Consider the following 25898-nt stretch of genomic DNA (forward strand, 5'->3'; position numbering starts at 1 on the left):
AAATCAGGCAAGTCATTAGTTAAACTTAAAGAAAAGAACATTTAATTTCAATTCAGACATTTACACATTATGAATGGACACTGACATATAATTTCACTAATATCAAAGAATGAATATAATAATCAAAGCCTTCTAAATTTCTCATAGCATTCAACACACATCAATTCAAGTAAGCAATTCTATTTATGAACAGCCATGCACTTTTATACACTTCACTTCAAGGCTAAGGATTAATCACTTATCAAATCACAAAGTAACCTCCACATGCTTCTGCACTAATTCCTTCAGTCTTTTCATATATTATCACTACTTCAAAATCTAACTTTCTCTAAAGTCATTAGCATAATTAATAACCTCAAAAAAAAACTTAATGTCCTTCCTAAATTTACAATCTTTCACCCATAACACAGTTACTTAAGAAAACATAGGGTTTACATCGCCTTTTGCTGGGGGACTATTCTTGGCCATCTCATTTATCACAACTGAACTTTCTCTTCTTGATTCCTGGCTCATTCTATATAATCTGTAGTGTTCCACTAGTGGTCCGGACAGGACATATCTCTGCTGCCAAAAGTAATTGCCCATTGTTTTTTCGTCAACTGGTTCAACATGGCTCAGCTATTTCCTGGGGAATTGGAAACTGCCTTCCGCTGGGCTAAACGTTGACCGGCAAGCTTTCATGAACATCACGGCATGTTCCTTCAGTCTTTGTCTCGATGACCTCGTCGAAGCATGGGGTGAGAAGGTGCAGGTGCTACAAGGAAGTTCCAGAACCAAAACGAAAAGCGACCAAAAAATATTCTTAGGCGCTGCTACCCTTTTTTAAATCGTGCACCAATCTTTCTTTCTACGTCATTGGCTTTTCCCTTCCCCTTTGCCTGAGTCACCAGCACCACACTCTCCCTAGTGTGCTCCTCGATGTGAGCGTGTGTGTGGGGGAGGAAATCTGCGTGCTTGCTGTTCTTGGTGCACACGTACTTATTTCACGTGTTCAGCTTCAGGCCATCTGCACCTAATCCAATTAACTTTTCTCCCAGCAAATTTACAAGCATTTACAAAAGTAACATAGCTTAATTCACAAATAATTCACAATATTTATATTACAACATGAATTATGGATAAATAACCTCAATTTAATAATGTTTCTGGTAGGTCACAAGTAATTTAGCACATCTGATATGTCAATATATGTTCAAAATTGCAAACGCATGTTAAGTCTGAAGGAAACGTAAATTAATTAATTTTCAGTTAAATTCAGAACTTAACAGTATCAAGACTTTTGTCACTATCTTGCTCACTTGTAACACTTACATCACCAGAAGCTTCATCTGAAGTACACAATTCACTTAACTCGGACAATTCTTCTCCCAACTCATTTGTTATTAACAATTCATCAATTTGATCATCAGTAAGATAACGCGGATATTTACTGATAGACGCCATAATTGCGACATCCCTGAAATTCCCGCAGTCACATGGTTTATGCATCGTGCTGCATATGATTAGTTGCACCAGTTCAAATTTTTCTCTTTAGATGTCATACAAGGGCAGAAACCCCAGCCAAATAAACTTCAATTGGTTGGCAATAGATGGAGGAATCTACCCGCAAAGATTGAATATCTTACAATGATTCTTTCCATACTAAAAAATTGTCTGAATATGGGAGGCGCGCCAACCGTACATATTCGGGCTCAGCAAAGCAGCCGTGTTATTCCGAGCCTGTAATAATACGTTCTCAGGCAGTTAAAGGTTAAATAATAACTATACAAACCTAAATCTACACCAATGTAAAAGACAAGTACTGGATCAGAGGATAATGTGGTCAGCATCCACTCCATGCTGAGCAAGGCAAGATTTTTCAGGTTTATTGTTGTTGATGTTCCTGTCGTCATTTTTCAACAGAATATCCTGTTTGTCCAAAGTACAAGCAGAGGCAGTTACACTGAACTTAAGTAAATAAACATCAAAGAGAGAGAGAGAGAAAGAAAGCAGTCTATCTTTCATGGATGGTAAGCAAGAGGAGATTTTGTTGATAGGGAAAACACATTAGGAACTAAATTGTATCTTTTCAGGATCTTAGCAATCATCTCAGAGATGCCTACAATGTATGGTACAGAGAATCGCTCTAATGGTTCAGGTTGGGGATGGGCATGTAAGTGTCCAGGATTCATTTAAACTTCCTTGAGGTGAAGCCATTCTGTAGCATGATGCATTAGATGGTGCTCAATTCTTGTTGGAGGGCTTGGGAATTTTAGCAGATAACATGTGCTCTGTTGAGCAAAGATTTGAAGATGCCTAAGTTTTGAGATGGATGATGTACAGAATCTTGTATGCAGTGACCTGTGACGGTACAAATCTACAGCATTTCTTAACCACATTAAATAACAGCTCTAACAAATGTGGTATGAAAATCAGCAATAAAAATTGAAGACCAAGAAAATACAGGAGCAATGCAAATATCAGCTGAATCCAGAATTGGGAAACTTATGAAAGAGATAAAACATTTCAGTTTTAGTGAAGATTAAATATTGCAATTAAATATGGAAATAGACAAAACTGGCATGGTAGGATGTCAAGAGAATAAATTCATTTGGAATAAGAGATAAATCAACAAAGAAAAAAAGCTGTATACAAGAAAGTATTTGAAACAATTTAACTTAAGGATCTAAGAAATCAGAAATAAAACAGTTGATTAAGTCAACAGATATATCAAGTGTCTCAGTAAAACTTACGATTGTGAAGCAATAGCATCAATAGCATAATCATATTGCACATGTAGTTATTAGGAACTTAAAATCGAGAGAATTCAGGGATTGTGTGAGTAGTCTAAACTGGTATTATGGTCACTTAAACAGAATTGAGAAAGCTTAGCAATGTGTGTGTGTTCAATGCCAGGCAAAGTACCAGAGCAAGATCTGGGGGGGGGGGTGGAATGATGGAGTTACAAGTCTCTTAGAAGACCTGACAGATAATAGAATAATTTAGAGGAAAATCTGTCAATAGAAAGTTAGTAATAAACTTTTCACATATCTGTATCCTCAAGAGGTATACATACCTCTTCAGGGTACAGATTAATAATTTGATGATTAAAAATGATTTTAGTGAACTATTATGAAATGAACAAAAGTTAATCCTAGCAACATGCACAATATAATATCTCATATCTTACCTTCAGCATTGGACACCTGAAGTTTCTGTCCATTACAATATGCACCATGACCTCTTTGTGCAGTATACATCTTATCCAGGATAGGATTGTACACAACACCAATTACTATCTAAAAAGGCAATTATGTCTATATTAAGAATTATAAACATGTTAACACAAGAATATTTTAATGTTAATATTAAGTCTATATTATTTACTTTTTGTCATTACATAAACAGTGGGCTAACAGCATTATAAACATCTTGCGAAAAAAAGTACAAAATCAAATTCAGAATTATTTTAAAAAGGATGTTTTTTAAATGATGAACTACTTCAAGGCCTAGCTCAAACTTCTGAGCTTTTAGATAATACTGAGTTAGATGGTCCTAGACAGAATTAAAGTTTAACTGGTGAATTTCCAATTTTCATCTCATATACAGAAAAATCTAGACTATGTGCAATCATTTTATTTTTTATGTTTTTTTTATCATTTATCATGATCATTCTACATGAGTTTGTATTATTACTAGCTTTCTATCAAAAATTGCACTCCAAATTATTCTGTTACTTGTCAGAATTCTAAAGTGATAATTTCAGCGTAAGACACTACTAACTGCACCAAACCATGTAGTCGTAGTCATCCTGAATTTTTCTCTTAACATCTTGCATGAAACACTGTTCTGTTTATTCTTTAAGCAGCCATATCTAAAATTATTTCTACACATACTGTAGATGATCAAATGCTAAAAATATCAAGCTCCTACTAATATCTTCATTTTTAATACAATTTTGCTTCTGATGCCATCTGTTCACACTTCCTTAATTTTTCCTAGAACTCTCATGTATGTGATCAAGTCTTTAATCAACTGTTTTATTTCTAACCCAATTCTAAAATTCTTAAGTTAATATTGTTTGAACACTGCCTTGTGCACTGCTAGTTCAGTGTTTTCGCTAAATTCTTTAATTATGCCATAGATTTATTCATCTGGCTCTCCAACCATATCAGCTTTGCATATTCTATTATCTATTTCTATATTTAATTTGGCATCTTCGCTATTATCAATTTTTATATTTAACTTGCCACCTTGGTTAAAAAATTGTGCAACAATTGAAATGTTTTCATTTTAGAAAAATTATGGACTCTACAACAGTGTTAGAAATAGTTAAATTTCCTGACATTTCGACCTTCATATTAAGGTCATCATCTGGGGTACACACACACACACACACACACACACACATATACAAGTTATATTACATTTCACACAGTATGCTAAAGAGACAATGATTTGATCAACAGCTATTCTACTGGCCTGACCTCTAGTGAAAATAATAAAATTAAAATAAATAAATGAAATAAAATAACTACATCAAAGCTATATTCTATTTAAGACATCAGAGAATTTTTTTCTATAGATAGTTTTATTACAGAAAAATTGAAGTCCTAATTTAACGTGAGAATTGTTATATTAGATTTAAGATCCTGGATTACCTATAGTCCTATTTATGATTAACTCTTAGGGAGAAAGGGTATGTGGGTAGAATATGTGCCTTCCATATTCTCGGGATTTTCAGACCATCATTATTGTTAAGATTAGGGTGATTGATAAGAATTTCATCTTCCTTAAATTTACATTCATACCACATTTTGATACAATGTAAACAGCAGGTTCTTTTCCAGTCAAGTCTATGTAAAGTACGTATGGGCAACCCCCAGCCAGCAGGCCCTAATCTATTTCAGCAAAGTTTGTCTGATTCATGGTGGGAGAAAACATGGTGTGTTCTAATAACTCACATCAAGCTGACGTCATATGACTTGCACCAAACACACTATGTTTTCTCCAACCAAGGTCTCTTTCTCACTTTAACTAGCAGCATGTGTGAACGTGTTACAATGTGTCAGTTCGGTACTTGCGTTTTTGTTGTGCTTTGTTCAGTGCTTGCATTGATGATGTGTTCTGTTCAGTGCCTGCAGTATAGAAGACAGTTTGTTTGACAGTTCTGAATATCGCTTATAAATTTGGGACAATGTCAGGGGTTATTGCAAAAAAAAAGAAAAGTAGATGCAGAGAATCGTCAATTTCAAGACAAATGGACGGAGGATTATTATTTTATTCTGAATAAAGGTTTGCCTGTATGTTTGCTGCAACGAATCCGTATCCGTCAACAAAAAAATTATTATTATTATTATTGTTCCGGGAAACTCCAAGGAGTCGACAGACTCATTGAGGGAGGCCCTAACATCATGTCTGGAACAACTATTCAACATTCACACAGTATCTATCATATCTTGCCTTGAACTCATTCACGGTCGTAGCACCCACAACAGACTCTGGAAGCTTATTCCACTCATTCACCACTCTCCAAGTAAAAAACCTAGCTCTAACACCCTTGTCAACGACGCTCTTGCCCAGCTTCCATGCATTGCCCCTAGTCCTCCCACCACCAGTCATATTTTCAAAAATATCTTCTGGATCAATCTTATAAAAACCCTTCAGTAATTTGAATGTCTCAATCATATCACCCCTCCTTCGCCTATCGTCCAATTTCTGCAACCCACAAATCCTCAACCTATTCTCATAAGGTTCATTCCATAGTCCTGCTATCATCTTGGTCACTCGTCTCTGGACCCTCACCACTTCCTCCCCATCACGAAGAAACCCTGGTGCCCATAACTGGGCACAGAAGTCCAGATGGGGTCTTATCAAGGCTCGATACAGAGGAACAACAACTTGTTTGTCTCTGCATGTTAAAGTATTTTTCAGAAGCCAAGTGATTTGGTGAGCTGTTTTAGTCACTTTTGCAATGTGCCCCCTAAACTTCAACTCCCTATCCACCAACACTCCCAAATCCCTGGCCTCATCAATCTCCTGGAGTATGGTTCCACCAATGCGATATACTGCTGCTAATCTTTTCACCCCAAAGTGCATAACCTTACACTTTGCCATCAATTTTTCCTAGCCCAGTCCTCCAAACTATCCTGTAAAATTTTGACATCCTGTGCACTCACAATTGCTCTACACAACTTTGCATCATCAGCAAACAAGTGAACACTTCCTCTCAAATCCTTTCCAATATCATTGATGAACAAATTGAAAAGCAGTGGTCCAAGAACAGAGCCCTGCAGCACTCCACTAGTCACAAGACATCTTTTTGACTCCACTCCTGAATAAACCACTCTCTGGTATCTCTCCTTCAACCACCCTCCTATCCATCTTACCAACCCGATATCTATCCCCATCTGCTCCAGTTTACTGATTAGGGTTCCATGTGGTATCCTGTCAAAGGCCTTGGCAAGGTCCAGTAGTATCACTGTAAACCCATTACCCATATCCAGTTCAGCCGTCACTGTGTTATAAAACGTGAGCAAGTTACAGAGTCATGATCTACCCCTCACAAAACCATATTGTCCCCCACACAACATCTCATTTTCATCTATCCAATCCTGTATTCTCTTCTTGACTTATTTCTCTAAGACCTTGACAATGATTCCTGATATGCTAATCGGTCGGTAATTTACAACAGCAGTCTTGGAACCACCTTTATGCAGCGGAACTGTTTTCCCCTCTTTCCACCCGCTCGGGACTAACCCAGACCCGAGACTCAAATTAAACAAAATGGTCAAGGGTACTGACAATTCTTTAGCTGCTTCTCGTACAACACGAGCTGGTATACCATCCAATCCCACAAATGTATTGACATTGAGGTTATGCAATAGACTACTCACCTCCACTTCATTCACCACAATTCCCGTATAATCTACTGGTTTATTCGTTTCTGCAATGTCACCACCTGGATGATATATTCTTGCAAAGTGCTCACTCAGTAACTCAGCTATCTCAACTGATTCAGTTGCCTCCTTACCATCGGCATTCTTTAAAATCATTCTGCCATGTACATTTTTCCTTTTACTTGCTACATATCTAAAAAACTGTTTAGGATTCTCTTTAGCCTGCATGGCCAATGTTCTTTCGTAATCCTTTTTTGCTTTTCTTACCACACTCGTCACCCTTCTGGCCTGCGCTTTATACAGTTCATGTGCCTGCCGGTCACCTTTCTCCTTAAATTCCCTCCATAGTTGTTTCTTTTTTTGCAGCTCAAGCTTAATGGTGTTATTCATCCATTTAACCCCTACTTGATTTATTATTCGGACTCTAGGTATACAGTCAGCCATTGCTTCATGCAAGCACTTCCTAACTACCTCCCATGCACTATCAACTTCTAGTCCTTGCAATTGTACATGCCATGGCACTGAGCCAATCAAACTCCGAAGCTTGTCATACTTTCCCGCAAGATAATTCCACATGTACCCTGTCTTAATTGAAAATTCTACACCTTTAGCCACCTCCTAAGTGAAGACCCTATGATCACTCTGACCGATTGGTGGCAATGTGGTCATATTTGTTACAGCCAAATCCTCAGATGTAATTACTAGGTCAAGCACTCTGACCCCTAGTATTTTCCATTACATGCTGTCGCAGATAGTTATCCCTTAATAACAGCATAAAATCCAATTTCTTCCTCCTGTGTGTCCTCTCCTCACTCCAATCAATGCGACCATAGTTGAAATCTCACATAATAATCACCCTCCTTCCGCTCATTTCTTCTATTTGCTTGTGCATACTGTCACCACCATCTTTTCCATCACCTGGTCTATAGCAGCACCCAATTGTATATTTAGTTCTGCTAGCCACAATCTCACACCAAATGGCCTCAAATGTGCTCTTTTCTCTATCCTGCAATTCAACTTCTATTATCCTTGGCTGTAGCGCATCAGCTATCATCAACAATACTCCTCCCCCCATTTTATTCTCTCTGTCATTCCTGAACACACTATATCCATCACATTCAATCCCACTAGCTATATCATCTACAGTCAGCCATGTTTCACTAATACCAATAACCTGTGGTCTGGAAGTGCCAACCATGGCCAAAAACTCTTCTTGTTTCTAATACTTCTAGTATTAGTGTACATGAATTTAAGACCCCCATTAGCCCCAACCCTACTTTGATGCCTTATATTAACTATCCCACTCTGGTTTGTTGTCCTTATTTGCTCTAGCATATTAGATTCATTCTTACATTCAACTGCCTCCCTAAGGACTGTATATCTACTCCCCCCTCTTAACAAATCTAGTTTCCCTGAATCTGCACATCTACTACATTCAGCAACACTCTCTCAAGTCTTCTTACACCATAACCATTCAAATGCAGGCTATCCATCTTATATAGATCCTTTCGCCCATCAAACTCACTCCACACGTCCACAAATTCCACACCACTCGTCATACATAACCCACGCATAAAGTCATTCGCAATTATGGCCCTCCTTTTAAACATTTCACTGTCATACTGTGGCAAAAGACTAATCATTCTAACTCTCTCTCTTTTCTTTTGCTACCTCAAACAATTCATTCAGGTCTTCTATCATTTCCATTTTATCTCCTTTCAAATCATTCGTACCTGCCACAACAATCATTTCTTTCACCCTTTCCTTTTGCTCTCTAATAGACTCAGTTACATCCTTTATGGTAGCACCAGGTTGGTACGATTTTGTCAAATCCTCTACTAACACACCTCGTACTAACGAGTCTCCATACAGCACTCTATCCTTCATTTCGTTCATGTTCACATTCATATGCCTATTTTTCCTGTCATACCTTTTATTACTGGTTGGTTCATTCAGTCGACTTTTGTTCAAGCACTCTAGCTGGTGTTTTGCCCTTTCTATCGCACCATTCAACAACGCGATCTCACTCAATGCATCTATCTCATCTTTTTTATTCTCTGAGAAACCATTAATACTATCATTCACACTCTCATAATTCTCATGTACAACCTCGCCGTTTTTCTTCATTCTGAAGTTTGACAAAATTATCACACTCACGATCAGAAATACACTTCAATTCCTCATTCTCCCTACATTTTCTACACACATTCAATCCTTTATTATCATCTATCCACACTCCGACTGCACTTCGCAAAGCGTACATTTCACAGCTAGTACACTGACTCATTTCTTTTATACTACCGTTCTTTGATAAAGATGGCGAACCATCATTACTGGCCGCCATTTTCCTTCGTACAGGTGCCATAATTATTGCAACGTGTTTTATCAAATAATAAGTTATAACACACCAAAAACACACAAATAGACGCACTAAAATACGCAAGGCAAACAAAACCACGCAATATTAAGTAATTTTATCAACGATAACTGAAAATAATACTTATCTTATCAGGAGCTTGCACGAACACTCAAAAATACAACTTGAAGAGATGCTTTACTTCGAGACATGTGGATCACCCAAAAATTGATGGACAACTATGAGAAAGATGAAATACAGAAGTTGAAGAACTTGGATACCCAGCAGCAAATGTTCAACAAGCAAAGAATGCAGCACCACAGCATTGTGAAATGCCAGCTTTGTGGTAAGTGAAAAAAAATCGCTAAGCATTCATTTGGTGAAAGAGTTTATCAAAGAATATCTGCTGGATGTTGCAAATATAATATGTCCTGAAAAGAAAAAAGACTTAAAGAATATTCGTTTGTCGAGACGTACTGTTGTCCGACAGATAGAAATTATGGCTGATGATATCAAAAAAAGTTTAAAAGAGAACATTGCTAGATTGGAAGCATTTTCAATTGCTTTGGATGACAGCATTGATGCCTCCGATACAGCACAATTAGCAATATTTATTCGAGGAGTTGATGCGGATTTCAACATCACAGAAAAATTATTGGTGCTTCGGCAGTTAAAAGGAACAAGTACCGGTGAAGATATATTTGAAACAGTCAACACAGCCTTCGAGAGGTTTGGGCTTAAATGGAGTTCACTATCTGGCATATGCACTGATGGAGCCCCTGCAATGGTTGGTGGACAGAAGGGATTTATTGGAATAGTTCATGAAAGAGCAACAGAACTACAGATCCATCAGGAAAATTTAACAAATTTTCACTGCATTATCCACCAACGAAATCTGTGTGCAAAATCGATTAAATTCATAAATGTTATGGAAGTGTAGTAGCCAGTATTAACTTTATTAAGTCACGTGCACTTAATCACTGCCAATTTAAGGAGTATTTGGCAGACCTATTTTCAGATTATGAAGATATGTTTTATTATTGTGAAGTGAGGTGGTTGAGTAAAGGTAAAATGTTAAAACGATTTTATGATCTAAGACAAGACATTGCAGATTTTATGGACATAAAAGGAAACACAATTAACCAAGTAAAAGATAATGAGTGGGTGTGTTATTTAGCATTCCTTGTAGATTTCACCAGATAACTAAACGAACTGAATCTCAAATTGCAAAAACAAGGACAATTGGTTCATGAACTGCATGGACATGTCATAGCTTTTTTGTAATAAACTAAGATTGTTGGAAAGTGAGATAAGAGCAAAAAATTGTTATCATTTTCCTACTCTAGCAACTCATAAAAATATCCCTTTTAATTGTTATGGAGATGAACTGAAGGCACTAATAGAGTAATATGATACAAGGTTTGCTGACTTCAAAAACAAAGACTCCACATTCGTTATATTTACTTGTCCGACGAATGCTGATGTAAATAATGTGCCAGAAAACTTACAAATGGAACTTATCGAGCTTCAGACAGATTTAGCGCTAAAATAACAATTTAACAACATTATGTTGATAGATTTTTATAAATTTTATTTGTGGAAGAAAAATATACAAATTTACACACCTTTTCAAGAAAAATCATTTGTCTTTTCGGCTGCACGTATATGTGTGAACAGTTTTTTCGAGGATGAAATACAATAAATCAAAAATTCGGACAAGAATAATGGACGAAAATTTCAAAAATTCTATGCAATTATCCTTAAGTAATATTAACGTCAATATTGATAGTCTCATAGTTGAAGTACAAGGCCAATCTTCACATTAAATTATGTTGTTCATTATATTATAAAATTTATGTAGAGCTTTATACCAAAGCATTATATTATAAATAAATGAAATATAAAGTAGCAACTTGTTTTAATTCATTTAATATTAATTTATTTTATTTAATAATTTGGTCCGGCCCTTGACTCAGAGACAGAATGATAATATGGCCCCCGAACTAGGAAAGGTTGTCCATGCCTGATGTAAAGTGTTCAGGGCATGATAAGAAAGACCAGCTTTACCATAGTCATTAAATTTAATGTGTCATTTATATACCTTTTTTCTGATAGGAATTGTGCATGCTATTTACCCTATATAGGGCAAATTACAAGTGCAATGAATACAGTATACTCCAGGATGGGTCAGCGGAGGAAGCAGATCCTGGATGAGTTGAGTAAGTTCTTTAATTTTGCAGGAGGTTTAAAGGTGGCGTTAAGGTTGTATTTCTGTAGTATTCTGTTTATCTGATATCCCTTTAATGTATGGAATGGTTAAAGTTTCATTGTAGTCTAGTTTATTTTTGTTTTGAAGTGAGGTCTTGGGAAGAATTTTGTTGTGCCTTGTTAGGCCAAGAATTTTTAAGACCAAGGGTGGTCTGAAAAATTCTTGGCCTAACAAGGAAAAAATGAATTTATAATTTCAAAAGTTTTATTTTTCAACATAATCTCCCTCAAGACATACATTTATTCCAGTGATGCTCCAGTGCCATTATCCTGTCCCTGTAGTGGTTCTCAGTAAGATCTGCAAAATATCCCTCTACAGCTGCAATCACCTCTTGATTCTAAGAAAAACGCTGACCAGCGAGGAAGAGTTTTAGTTTTGGGAAGGGATAGAAGTCAGAGGGAGCCAAATCTGTAGAATCAGGTGGATGTTATTTATTATTATAATCACGAGCAACTCCAAGGAGTCGACAGACTCATCGAGGGAGGCCCTAACATCATGTCAAGAACAACTATTCGACATTCACACAGTATCTATCATACCTTGCCTTGAACTCATTCACGGTCATAGCACCCACAACAGACTCTGGCAGCTTATTCCACTCATTCACCACTCTCCAAGTAAAAACCTAGCTCTAACATCCTTGTTAACCACATTCTTACCCTGCTTCTATGCATGGCCCCTAGTCCTCCCACCACCAGTCCTATTTTCAAAAATATCTTCTGGATTAATCTTATAGAAACCCTTCAGTAATTTGCACGTCTCAATCATATCACCCCTTTTCCGCCTATCGACCAATTTTTGCAACTCACAAATCTTCAACCTATTCTGATAAGGTTCATTCCACAGTCCTGCTATCATCTTGGTCACTCGTCTCTGGATCCTCTCCACTTCCTCCCCATCACGAAGAAACCCTGATGCCCATAACTTGGCACAGTAGTCCAGATGGGGTCTTATCAAGGCTCGATACAGAGGAACAATAACTTGTTTGTCTCTGCATGTTAAAGTATTTTTCAGAAGCCAAGTGATTTGATGAGCTGATTTAGCCACTTTTGCAATGTGCCCCCTAAACTTCAATTCCCTATCCACCAACACTCCCAAATCCCTGGCCTCATCAATCTCCTGGAGCACAGTTCCACCAATGCGATAAACTGCTGCTATTCTTTTAACCCCAAAATGCATAACTTTACACTTTGCCACATTAAACTGACATCCATTTTTCATAGCCCAGTCCTCCAAACTATCCAAATCATCCTGTGAAATTTTGACATCCTGTGCACTCACAATTGCTCTACACAACTTTGCATCATCAGCAAACAAGTGAACACTTCCTCTCAGATCCTTTCCTATATCATTGATGAACAAATTGAAAAGCAGTGGTCCAAGAACAGAGCCCTGCGGCACACTACTAGTCACAAGCCGTCTTTTAGATTCAACTCCTGAATAAACCACTCTGGTATCTCTCCATCAACCACCCTCCTATCCATCTCACCAACCCTATATCCATCTCCATCTGCTCCAGTTTACTGATTAGGGTTCCATGTGGTATCCTGTCAAAGGCCTTGGCAAGGTCCAGTAGAATCACTGTAAACTCATTACCCTTATCAAGTTCAGCCGCCACTGTGTTATAAAACGTGAGCAAGTTACTGAGGCATGATCTACCCTTCACAAAACCATGTTGTCCCCCATACAATATCCCATTTTCACCTATCTAATCCTGTATTCTTTTCTCGACTAATTTCTCTAAGGTCTTGACAACGATTCCTGATATGCTAATCAGCTAGTAATTTACAACAGCAGTCTTGGAACCACCTTTATGCAGTGGAACCATTTTGCCCTCTTTCCACCCCCTCGGGACTAACCCAGACCAGAGACTCAAATTAAAAAAATGGTTAAGGGTACTGACAATTCTTCAGCCGCTTCTCATACGACAGGAGCTGGTATACTACCCAATCCCACAGATGCATTGACATTATGCAATAGACTACTCACCTCCACTTCATTCACCATAATTCCCGTATAATCTACTGGTTCATTCATTTCTGCAATGTCACCACCTGGATGATATATTCTTGGAAAGTGCTCACTCAGTAACTCAACTATATCAACTGATTCAGATACCTCCCTACCATCGACATTCATTAAAATCATTCTGCCATATACATTTTTCCTTTTACTTGCAACATATCGAAAAAACTGTTTAGGATTCTCTTTAGACTGCATGGCCCAATGTTCTTTCGTAATCCTTTTTTGCTTTTCTTACCACACTCGTTACCCTTCTGGCCTGCACTTTATACTGTTCATGAGCCTGCAGGTCACCTTTCTCCTTAAACCCCATCCATAGTTGTTTCTTTTTTTGCAGCTCAAGCTTAATGGTATTATTCATCCATTTAACTCCAACTTGATTTATTATTCGGACTCTAGGTATACAGTCAGCCATTGCTTCATGCGTTCTTAACTGCCTTCCATGCACTATCAACTTCTAGTCCTTGCAGTTGTACATGCCATGACACTGAACCAATCAAACTCCTAAGCTTATCATACTTTCCAGCCCGATAATTCCACATGTACCCTGTCTTAATTGTAAATTCAACACCTTTAGTCACCTCCCAAGTCAAGACCCTATGATCACTATCACTAATTGGTGGCAATGTGGTCATATTTGTTACAGCCAAATCCTTAGATGTAATTACTAGCTCAAGCACTCTCTGACCCCTAGTATTTTCCATTACATGCTGTCGCAGATAGTTATCCCTTAATAACAGCATAAAATCCAATTCCTACCTCTCGTGTGTCCTCTCCTCACTCCAATCAATGCGACCATAGTTGAAATCTTCCATAATAATTATCCTCCTTCCACTCATTTCTTCTATTTGCTTGTGCATACTGTCTCCACCATCTTTTCCATCACCTGGTGTATAGCAGCACCCAATTGTATATTTTGTTCTGCTAGCCACAATCTCACACCAAATAGCCTCAAATGTGCTCTTTTCTCTATCCGGCAATTCAACTTCTATTCTCTTTGGCTGCAGCTCATCAACTATCATCAACAATACTCCTCCCCTCATTTTATTCTCCCTGTCATTCCATCACATCCAATCCCACTAGCTATATCATCTACAATCAGCCATGATTCACTAATGCCAATAACCTGTGGTCTGGAAGTGCCAACCATGGCCAAAAACTCTCCCTTCTTGTTCCTAATACTCCTAGCATTAGTGTACATGAATTTAAGACCTCCATTAGCCACATCCCTACCTTGATGCTTTATATTAACTATCCCATTCTGATTTGTTGTCCTTATTCGCTTGGGCATATTATACTCATTCATACATTCAACTGCCTCCCTAAAGTCTGTATATCACCCCCCCCCTTAATAAATCTAGTTTCCCTGATTTTGCACATCCATTACATTCAGCAACACTTTTTCAAGTTTCCTTACACCGTATCCATTCAAATGCAAGCCATCCATCTTATATAGATCCTTTTGCCCATCGAACTCACTCCACTCGTCATACATAACCCATGCATAAAGTTATTTGCAATTTTGGCCCTCCTCTTAAACATTTCACTGTCATACCGCAGCAAAAGACTAATCATCCTAACTCTCTCACTCTTTTCTTTTGCTACCTCAAACAATTCATTCAGGTCCTCTGTCATTTCCATTTTATCTCCTTTCAAATCATTCTTACCTGCCACAATCATTTCTTTCACCCTTTCCTTTTGCTCTCTAATAGACTCAGTTACATCCTTTATGGTCGCACCAGGTTGGTATGATTTTGTTAAATCCTCTACTAACACACCTCATACTAAACAGTCTCCATACAGCACTCTCTCCTTCATTTTGTTTACGTTCACACTCATACGCTTATTTTTCCTATCATACTTTTTATTATTGGCTGGTACACTCGGTCGACTTTTGTTCATAAGCTCTAGCTGCCGCTTTGCCCTTTGTATTGCTCCACTCAACAACGCGATCTCACTCATTGCATCTATCTTATTTTTTTTTATTCGCTGTAAAACCCTTAATTTGCTGTGAATTAATAATAATTCACATGGAAGAGAAACAGTAGTTGGATCAAGAAAAGGAGGTGTAAAAGTTTCTAAGATCTTTCTACATGTCATTGTTATAGTGCCAAAGTACATAAGGTTGTGAATGACTGAAGGAAGAGTGTTTCACTAGCAAAAAAATTATCTGAATTAGTCAGAAGAATAGTTACCTCAACAATGTACCTGGAAGGAGAACTGGTTAAGAAATGGTCCAGAGTGGTGTTGGTTGAGTGAAGAGGATTGGAAAGAATTCTGGTTGGAGTTTCTCTTCAAGCTGGATCAGTGGAATTGGTAAAAGGGAGCCAGCTTGAGCTGTGAGTATTAAAGTCACCAAGGAAGACTGCCACTGGTTGGGTAGTTGGATTGCAGGAAATCAATATTCAAGTCAAAGAGGTTAGAACTATTTTCAGAATTGGGAGGGTAGTAGAAACAGCAGAGGAATGCTACATTATGAGGAAAGGAAATCTTAAGCCTCAGAGTTGTGAACATTAAAGGATACTGGATTTTTCCAATCCAATATAGGTATTTGACAGCATTTCACTTAAGAGGTCATTCTACAAACTCCTATCCATGTCATAAGATTATGCAAAATAAGCTTACGACATAGGAGAGTAGCTGGGTGACAGCTAAAGTGATATGGCAGTATTGAGAATAAAAGGAAGGTGACCAGTGGTAAGTGTAGCACAAGGTTCAGTATTCTGTACTTGGACCATTGTTTTTCAACTTGCTAATTAATTATACAAGTGATGGTCTAGATCGTGATACTTATTCACTGATGATGAGTTGGAGAGAGTGATAAGAGTCATAGGTGATACAGAATCTCTGCAGGTTGACTTAGACTAGTTATTTGGGCAAGTGCCAATGAATGTTGTCTGTTCAATGTTGCCAAGTGTAAGGTTATGCATTTCAGACAGAGAAAATTGCAGGCAGAGTATTATGTATTATGTTAATGGAAACTTGTGGGAAGAAGTCAAAGAAGCTAGAACAAAGGTTTGCAAAATTTCTTAGTTCATGGTGCCCTTTGTGCCTCAGTAATTTTTTCGTGGTGCCCCCAAGCTAAAAGAATACCTAACAGTTCCATTTATTAAATAGTTAGATCCAAAGTACTTAAGTATTTGTGTCTTAAAAACTTAGTAGCCATTTAAAAAAAAATAATATACATAAATTGAGTTTGCTGCAGTGCTCTGGGGCTGCACAGTTTGGGAACCACTGAGCTAGAGAGTCGTGGAAAGGGTAAGAAGTCATAAACCATTCTACACCTGAATTCTTGAAAAAAAAAAAAAAAAAAAATGAATGTGAATCAGCACATGCAACTTACCTCAAGACATGCAATGTGCAATCATTAAGCAAATAAACAAAGTCAAGTCACGCTACCATACACTGAAAGATATGTGCAAATCATGACTACCAAGATACATAAAATAACTTTTCATGAGAGAAACAAAAATAAGACTGGGCGTAAGGCCTGCAACAAGAAGTGTCAGAACCTAAAAGCAATGTGGCAAGTGAGTGAAAGTGAAAAAATATCAGTTTATAGAATTTTCTTGGAAGAAAGGAACTATGAGAGCCTGTGTAGTTCAGTGGATGTGGCGTTTGCACACCACGGCACTTGGCCGCATGAAGGAAGACTTGGTTTCGAGTCTAGAGGAAATTTTTCTAAGCCTTTTTCGACCGGTTCCTGAGTTAGTCGATCTCTGGCACGGGCAAGCGAGTTTTTCATCCCAGAAACTCAGGTTTTTTGTCCCGTAAACTCAAGAAAATCGACCATAGAACCCACATTATTTTAAACATTAAATATATTGTGTTCGGGTTAGGGACCACGAGATGGCAGCACATTTGAGCAGTCTCTCTTCGCTGTGTACCACTTAATTAGTGATAGCCTTGGGCCATCTATCTCTGATTGGTACCAGTGGAGATTGAACTGCCCACTCAATCTCCAAAAAAAAGTTAGATAGGGCTAAATGGCCTCGCCTACTCCCATATATGGGAATAAAAAGGCGTTAGCTGATTTTTTTTTTTTTTTTTTATTTGAAAGGAACCATGTTATGAAGAAATTCATAATTTGCCACAATTCCTAAAAGAGTTGAATAAATATGAAGACCTTATGAAGTCACACCTCCCCAGAAGACAGTCCCTTTTACAATTAAAGACAATGACACCAACTCTGCAGTGAACGACTTTCCAGAAAATGTTCATATATGTAAAAGTACTATCACTGGAAAAAAAGAAAATTTCCTCCCTCAATCACACTATTTATACTTAGTGAACTGTCTGAATTACCCCTACATGCTAAGATTATGCTTTTGGGTTAAAGAAAAAGAATAGTGTAACATTAGAAATTAGGAACACAAATATGTTAGATGATTCAAGAGAGCTTATTATGAACTCATATTTGCCATGATTAATACAGAGCTAAAATGGATTAGAGTTTAAGAATGGAAGTTGAAAGTTTAAATTTGTAAATGGAAGCAACCAGTAAGGTATATTAATTTACTACTGAAGTCTAAGTTAAGCAAATAAGCTAATGTAAACTAGATATGAACTCTCTAAATGTGCTGGCTGTGCTAGAATTAAATATGGTTAAGTTGTTCAAAGAATGTATCGTGAACATTAATTTATTTTTGTTAAATTATTGTTACTAATATCTGAGTCATTAAAGTTTGAACAACTGAACAAAGTCACCTTGCTATTTGCTATCAAATAAGAGAAACTCTTTTACTAATTAATCAGGAAATGAATCTCTTTCCCTACTCAGCACACACTGAGATTATAACAGTCATAATGGGGTGGGGGGAATTATAGACAGAGTTAAAGGTAGTTACGTCATCACATCAAACAACTGCACTGTTGAAGAGAACACTAACTTGTAAAAACAAGAATTTCATTCTCCTGCTTTACAAGACTGATAAAAACACATCTGGAATGTGAAGAGATATGGTTATCTGGGTTCTTGAGAGATGGGGAAGAATACAGATGAAAGATCCAGAGGTGGGTAACCAAGATAATAACTGGCCTATGGAAGGCACTTATGAAGAGAGAAGGGGATGTGGTCTTCAAAGCTTGACAAATAGATGGGAAGAAGGAGAGAGAGAAAAAAAGGCTATGATAGAAACATGCATGTTAGTAAAGAGATCATACAGAATAGATGCAAGTACAATTTTGAAGCTTCTGGCAAGTGTGGGTAGAACTCACTCAGTGAGTGAGTGCAAAGATAGCACTTTGCATGCTTCCTGGCCATCCTTCCTGATGGTCAAGAAGCATGCAAAGTTCTTTGTGATGTGTGTAACAAGTGTGTGGATGGACTCTGATTAGAAGTTGAGTACACTTTTGGTGAATGCATTCAAGAAGAAATGTATAAAAGACTAAAAAGGCCCTCTCTCAATGAGTCCATAAACTTCCTGGAGGAGCCTTCATAATGGTTGCCAATTTTGGAGTCAAAAACTTATTGTAGAAGGCCTGTACTAGCCATCATTCACGTAATACTTATACTTCTTAAACTCATTCACAAATAAAGAATTCACAAATGCCTCTAGCAACCGATTCACCACCACACTCCAAGCAAAACAGTCCTCTCTCTCTCTCTCTCTCTCTCTTAGCTTTTGTAATAACCTACAGACTAATCTATCCTCATTATAGGAAAAATTCCATAGACCTGTCACATCTCTGGATTCTATTCACCACCTCATTCTCAAGGAATCCTGATGACCAGATGTGTTCAGTAATCCAGATGTGATCTTATTAAAGCCTTATAAAGACAAATAGTGACTTCTTATTCCTGCTTGTCAGCATGTTCTTCGATATCCAAGTAACCTGATGTGGTGTTTTGGCTATCTTTACAATATGCCCTCTAATCTTCAACTCCCAGTCCACAATTACTCCCAAATCCTTGGCATAATCAACATCGTGTTATGCCAAGTTATGTGGAATAGACTCCCAATAGAAGTCGAGTATACCTTTGGTGAATACATTCAAGGAGAAATATGACAAGTATTTTAAGGTATGAAAGATTAAAAAGGCCTACTAACTACAGTGATGGAACCAGCCTCAATTTTCTGTAGTCTAGTTCCATCACTGTAGTAAGTAGCTTGAGATCTCTTATTTGTCAAAGTGCATTACTTTATACTTTGCCACATTATCATACCAAAATTTGCAATGACAGTTGTTTGAATTAGTTAAGAAGTTGCTAAGAATTGTGTTCTCAATTTCTTTAGGAGTATAACGTTATTTGCATAAAAGCAAAGAACAAAGTTTAATATTTCAAAATTTGATATCAAATTTAATACTACCTTTCTTCATGTGATCTTTAGAGATGATGAATAACAACAAAGAGAGCATTATTAATTCACTGATATTTTACACCAAACCATCTCATCAATTCTAACTACTAATTTGCAACTAAAGTATAGACTATAGATTGTTTTGTATAATATTCCATTTACACCATAACTAAGCATATAATAAGGTGCTGTTCTCTTGGCACATCATATGACTTTTCCAGATATGCAAAACTAAACTAAACTTCACATTCATGTTATTATTATTACGTGGCACCTCCAAGTAGTGTTGCCAAATGAAAATTACTAAAAACAGCTAAATCTTAAAAAAAAAAAAAAAAGAGCTAAGAAAGAGTTAAAAATAAAAATTTGAAGCTAAAATCTTAAGTAGTAGCTGATACTTTTAAGTTACTTACTTTATTCAAGTTGAAGTGATACTTGAATATAAGTGGCTAAATACATCTTTCATTTGGTCTTCTGTGTTTAATTCACCCACATTTTCACTTAGATTTTCAGCTTTATTATTATGTGGCCATCATTCCAATATTATTCAGTGTAGATGCTGGTAAATGATAGTTTGTACAGCACTTGTTGTTACACCTGAAGCCATACTTGACTGACAAAACAGCTGTCAGCATTGGCAATTCAATCTTGTTTTTTAATTTAAACTACATTCATGGAACTAAAAATTCATTCAATTTCCGTATTAGAATTTAGCAGTATTGATAAATTTATTGCACACTGAGCAATTTCTTTAAATGATAGTCTGTACAGCACTTGTTGTTACACCTGAGGCCATACTTGACTGACAAAACAGCTGTCAGCATTGGCAATTCAATCTTGTTTCTTAATTTAAACTACATCATCATCATCAAATTCCTGCTATGTACCCTCAAGGGGTGTACAGGATATGACAGTACTACATGAAAAAATTACATCATTACTAACTTCCTATCTACAATTTTCCTCCAAATCAGTCTGTTACTTGTCAAGGCTCCAACATTATCAGATCTTATATTTCTATCATCTAAAGCACTTTGTATCGTATCAATCCACCTATATCTTGGTCTTCCTCTGGGTCGTTTTCCTGCCAACCTAGCAGAGAACACTTGTTTTTGCTAATCTTTCCTCTCCCATTCTATTTAAGTGACCATACCACCTGAGATTAGCTCTACTAACGCATTCCTGGATGCTAACAATGTCAAGTTCTTTCCTAATATCCTCATTTTTAATATGATATTGCCATTGATGCCATCTGTTCACGCCTCTAATCTTTCTCAGGACTCTCATATCTGCAGTCTCTAGTCTTTGGTCAAGTGTTTTACTTCTGACCCAGCTCTCAAATCCATAAGTTAAAACTGGTTTGAACACTGTCTTGTATACAGCTAATTTATTGTTCCGACTAATTTCTCTCTTATTCCATGAGTTTATTCAATTGACTTCCCATCATACAAGCTTTGCCGATTGTCTATTTCTATATTGAATTTACCATCTTCACTAAAAATCGTGCCTAAGTAGCTGAAATGTTTTACTTGTTCCACAGGTTCTCCATTCACAACACAGTTGACATTTTCAATGATTATGCCTATTTTCATTGTCTTTGTCTTTTTATTGCTGACCTTCATACCATATCTATTACAACAGCAACTGAATTTAGTGAGAGAATCTTGCAGACTTGTAGCGGATTTATTTAGAAGTATAACATCATCTGCATAAAGCAAAGAGCTGACATTAACATCTCCAATTTTGATATTAGGTTCAATACTACTTTCCTTCATAATGTGATCCATATAGATAATGAATAACAGAGGGGATGATGTACATCCTTGTCTCACACCAGATTTAACATTAAACCATCTTCCTGTACTTCCTTCAAGTCTAACTGCTGCAACTCAAATAAAGACTAAGTATTGCTTGACATAATGCCCCATTGACACCACATAACTGCAGCGTATTGAATGCTTCTCTCTTGGCACCTTGTCATATGCCTTTTCCAAATCGACAAAACTTAAATATAGATCTTTGTTATATTCCCATGCTTTCTCGACTATTTGTCGTAAAGTGAAGATCTGATCCTGACAGCCTCTATTTGGCCTGAATCCAGCTTGTTCTTCACCAAGCTTTTCTTCCACAATTCTTCTCAACCATTTCTCAAGTATTCTTGCATAGATCTTGCCAGGAAAACTCAGTAGGGAAATACCTCTGTAATTCTCACATTCAGTTTTATTTCCCTTTTTATATATGGGTACTATGAGAGCTCTACTCCAATCATTGGGAATTCTTCCCTCTGTCCAGGCTTTCTGAACTATGCAGTGCAGCCACTGTAAGACTCTTATACCACCATACTTCAGCATTTCTGGTCGAATATCATCTACTCCTGCTGCCTTTCCACATTTCAAGCCTTTGATGGCTTTTTCTACTTCAAGTATGGATATGTATTCCTGACTGCATGCCTGGTCAGTGTTTTTTTTTTTATCACTGTGCTGTCATCATTGCTCGTTTCATTTAGCAGTTTTTCAAAGTAATTACTCCATACTTCAAGGATATCTTTTTCTACCGTTTTCATATCACCTTTATCATCTCTAACTCCTTTTACAGCACTCTTTCCTCCATTCCTAAGCTTCTTCAACAACCTCCAGATTATTTTGCCACCTTCTTGATATTTATTTTCTATATTCTTGCCGAAGTCCTCCCATGACTTTTGTTTAGCTAGTTTTACACACAGTTTAGCTTTCTTACATTTGTCTCCGTATTCTGTAAGAGTATAAGCTGACTTATTTGCCAGGAACTTTTGATATGCTTTCTTCTTTTCCTTCACTGCCTCTTTAACTTCCTGTATCCACCAGGGAGTTCTGATTTTTTTTATCCTTGCACACAACCTCACCACATGCCTCTCTGACAGAATCAATGTTTTCTTCAGAGTTTGCCACTGAATCTCCAAGGTTTGATTCCTGTTCTCAAACTCTTTCATTTTCTTTTCAATAATCTTTCTGTATTTTAGTCTACAGTTTACATCTGAGAGCTGCTCAACTTTTATTCGCTTTAAAAGTTTCTTACATGTTATTCTTTTCAATATGAAATTCAATTTTATCCTGCTCAAGACTAAATAGTGATCACTTCCAATTTCAAATCCTCTGTATACTCTGGTGTTCTGCACCAGGGAGAAAACATCACTATCAACAATAACATAGTAAATGAGACTTTTCTTATTCCTAGCCTCTTCTCTCCATGTGAATTTGTGCACATTTTTATGTTGGAACATGGTGTTAGTAATAACCATTCCATGTCCTGAGCAGAAATCCAACAGATATTTGCCATTATTATTAGCTTTGCTCTTTTCTCCAAATTTTCCAAAATATTTTTGTATGTCTGACAATCATTTCCTACTCTGCTATTTAGATCCCCAACAAGGACCAACTTTTCCTTTTTCATTGTGTCAGTTGCTTTTTCTAAAGCCTCAAAAAATTCCTACACTTCTACCTTAGTAGAACCTTCTGTGGGACCATAGGCACGAATAAGTGTCATTGTCCAGTTCCCCATTCTCATATTTGCCCACATTACTCTACTTGAGACTGCCTGCCATTCAAGAAGATTAGCCTCATATTCTGTGTTGAATACTATGGCTACTCCTTCCTTTTCCTTGATTGTCATTGCCTGAATATAACATTTTCTATTTATTGCTCAGAAAGATCTCACCAGTTTTGGTCTTTTTTGTTTCAGTCACCCCTATTATGTCGATCTGGTACTTATCTAATTCCTCAGCTAGCTCCATTTCTTTGCCATTCAGGCTCTTTACGTTGATAGTACCGATCTTTAACTCTGGTGATGTTGAGTTGGGGTTTGTTTTCAGATTTGTTCCAGTAGGTGAATTTTTTATTTTGGTTTAACCAATAAGAATACAATTTGGTCGGCTAAATCCCAAATTGCCAGCCCATCCTCGTTCGTTCAGTATCAAAGTAGATACCCAACAGGGTGCACCACGAGAAGGTGAGGATTGGAAATTAGGTCAGAAGCCCTGGTCGGTTCTCCGCATTCCTTGAAAGGCTATGTGGAGGTCTCCTCTCAGTTATACAGCTTTGACCCTTAAGCACCCCATTTAAACTACATTCATGGAACTAAAAATTCGTTCAATTTCCGTATTAGAATTTAGCAGTATTAATATTGCACACCGAGCAATTTCTTTAAATGGATTCATTCCAGATGCATCTTTATATTCTCGTACTTCAGTCCAGAATAGCTCAGTGTTTTCTATATTTGTCCATTTATTTAAGTAGATAGTATTGTACTGGTATTCAACAGCAGCAACATCTTTTTCTATTTTCAGCATTATTTCTAAGATGAGAATAACAAGTTCTTTTATATGTTTTATGGTATTGTCAAGAGAAAAAGATGACATCATTCTTAAAATATTCAAGTTTTCAGGCAACCTTTGCTTAAGCTGTTTGAAGAGACCAAGAAGAAACTGTCTTGCTCGACCTCTAAAATTTCGCTCATCATTTTGCGTTATTTTCTTTTGTATCATCAACTCTGAAATTAAATTTTTCTTTCAAATCTGTAACCAAGATTTGGATTGGGATCCAAATAGTTCAATCTCTGACTCTAGAGGGTCGACTGTGGATGATGGTAGTGTTAACATATCAGCAATAGAGCGAATCAAATGAGAAAGGTCTTCAAATAATCTCATTTTATCCGCACTGCTAGATTCGAACATTTTGTTAACTTGCTGAACTTGAACTAGAACAGGAAGCAAAATTAAAAAGGTACAACAGATTCCTTTCATCTTTGTACATCTCCCACAAAATTTGAGCTTTGTAACATTTCTCAGTCACACTCACGACTTCAAAGTGAGTTAATTCCAACCACTGGCTGAGAATTCTGTCTACTGCAGGTTCAATAGAGAGCCACCTTGTTGCACAACTGCTTACAATTTTCAGAGGAGCATCATTTTCGTTGATAGTTTGATACAGCTCTTTGTATGCTGCTTGTCTTGAAGAAGAATGTGAAAACCACTTATACGTTTCGGCAACTAAAAATTCTAATTTTCTTGGGAGAGATTCTGCACAAGTGTGAGACATTGCCAGATGTAATGAATGGCATACACATCTAATTAAAATTAGGGAGGGAATATATCCTTCAGTTGTTCATAAACACCATTATTAACATCAACTATAACACTGCTGTTGTCTATCCCAATTGGAATGCGATTTTTAATATCCAGTTTCTTGGTCAAGAGCTCTTTTTTCAGTGCAGCCACAATACCAGTAGCATCACACTTTTCTAGAACCACTATGCTCAGAAATGTATGCATAATTTGTTGCATTTCTTGCTATAATAGATGATGGCCATTCCTAAAATCTTATTCACTGTGATATCATTTGATGTCACCTATTAGCAAGCTGAAATTTTCATCTCCAATGTCTGCAATTAGATCTTCTTTGAAATGGTCACTTAGATTATTCTTTACAATTGCAGAGCACTTAGTTCGGTGCATTTTTACCTTTGTCATAATTTGGCTGTCTGGGATGATATTTTTGCAAAGATCTACTAGATGATCGCAACTGTTGAATGATGAGTGACAACAAAGAAATAATGCTAACCTACCGTCAAAGTTCGCAGTCTCAGACTTTTTCGCAAGCATATTTGTAATAGGAACAGCCTTATATAGAACTGCAGCAAGATGTTTCTTAGTTTTGCTACAAGCTGACAATATTTAGCAGCTATATCATATCTGCAAAACTTACAGTGGCCTTTTGTAGTGTCACTAGGAACTTCACACAACCATTAATAAACATTCCCATTTGCAGCCACTCCCTCCTAAATTTTTGCTCGTAAGCTTTATTTTTCTCTTTGCTCATTTTTGAAGAAGGGTATACAACTCTTTACTGCAACGAATTATGATCAGTCTTTGAAAACTTCTCACTCACTATCCTAACTACTAACCAGAACACTGCGCAAAGACTAACTTGTAGTGGTGCTATCAACTTTAAGGTAACAAAATGGCAGACTGTTGGTCTATGTGACTGACTGACGTCATCTTGTGTTTCAAAGATGTACGATGCTTGCACCAAACATAC

General features: G+C 37.0%; 1 protein-coding gene across 2 annotated transcripts in view; it reads right to left on the reverse strand.

Annotated features, from left to right (window-relative positions):
• Positions 1 to 25898, reverse strand: part of LOC150103240 (inositol monophosphatase 1) — a 127291-nt gene that overhangs the window by 20029 nt on the left and 81364 nt on the right. For both annotated transcript variants that reach the window (XM_090397772.1, XM_090397773.1), the window contains exon 5: positions 3170 to 3278. In XM_090397772.1, coding sequence (XP_090253898.1) covers positions 3170 to 3278 — 109 coding nt within the window. The remainder of the gene's footprint in view (positions 1 to 3169; positions 3279 to 25898) is intronic.

This window comes from Typopeltis vanoorti, chromosome 9 (genome assembly GCF_054136105.1).
Source record: "Typopeltis vanoorti isolate ZY-2024b chromosome 9, IOZ_Tvanoo_1.0, whole genome shotgun sequence".
NCBI classification, from domain to species: domain Eukaryota; kingdom Metazoa; phylum Arthropoda; class Arachnida; order Uropygi; family Thelyphonidae; genus Typopeltis; species Typopeltis vanoorti.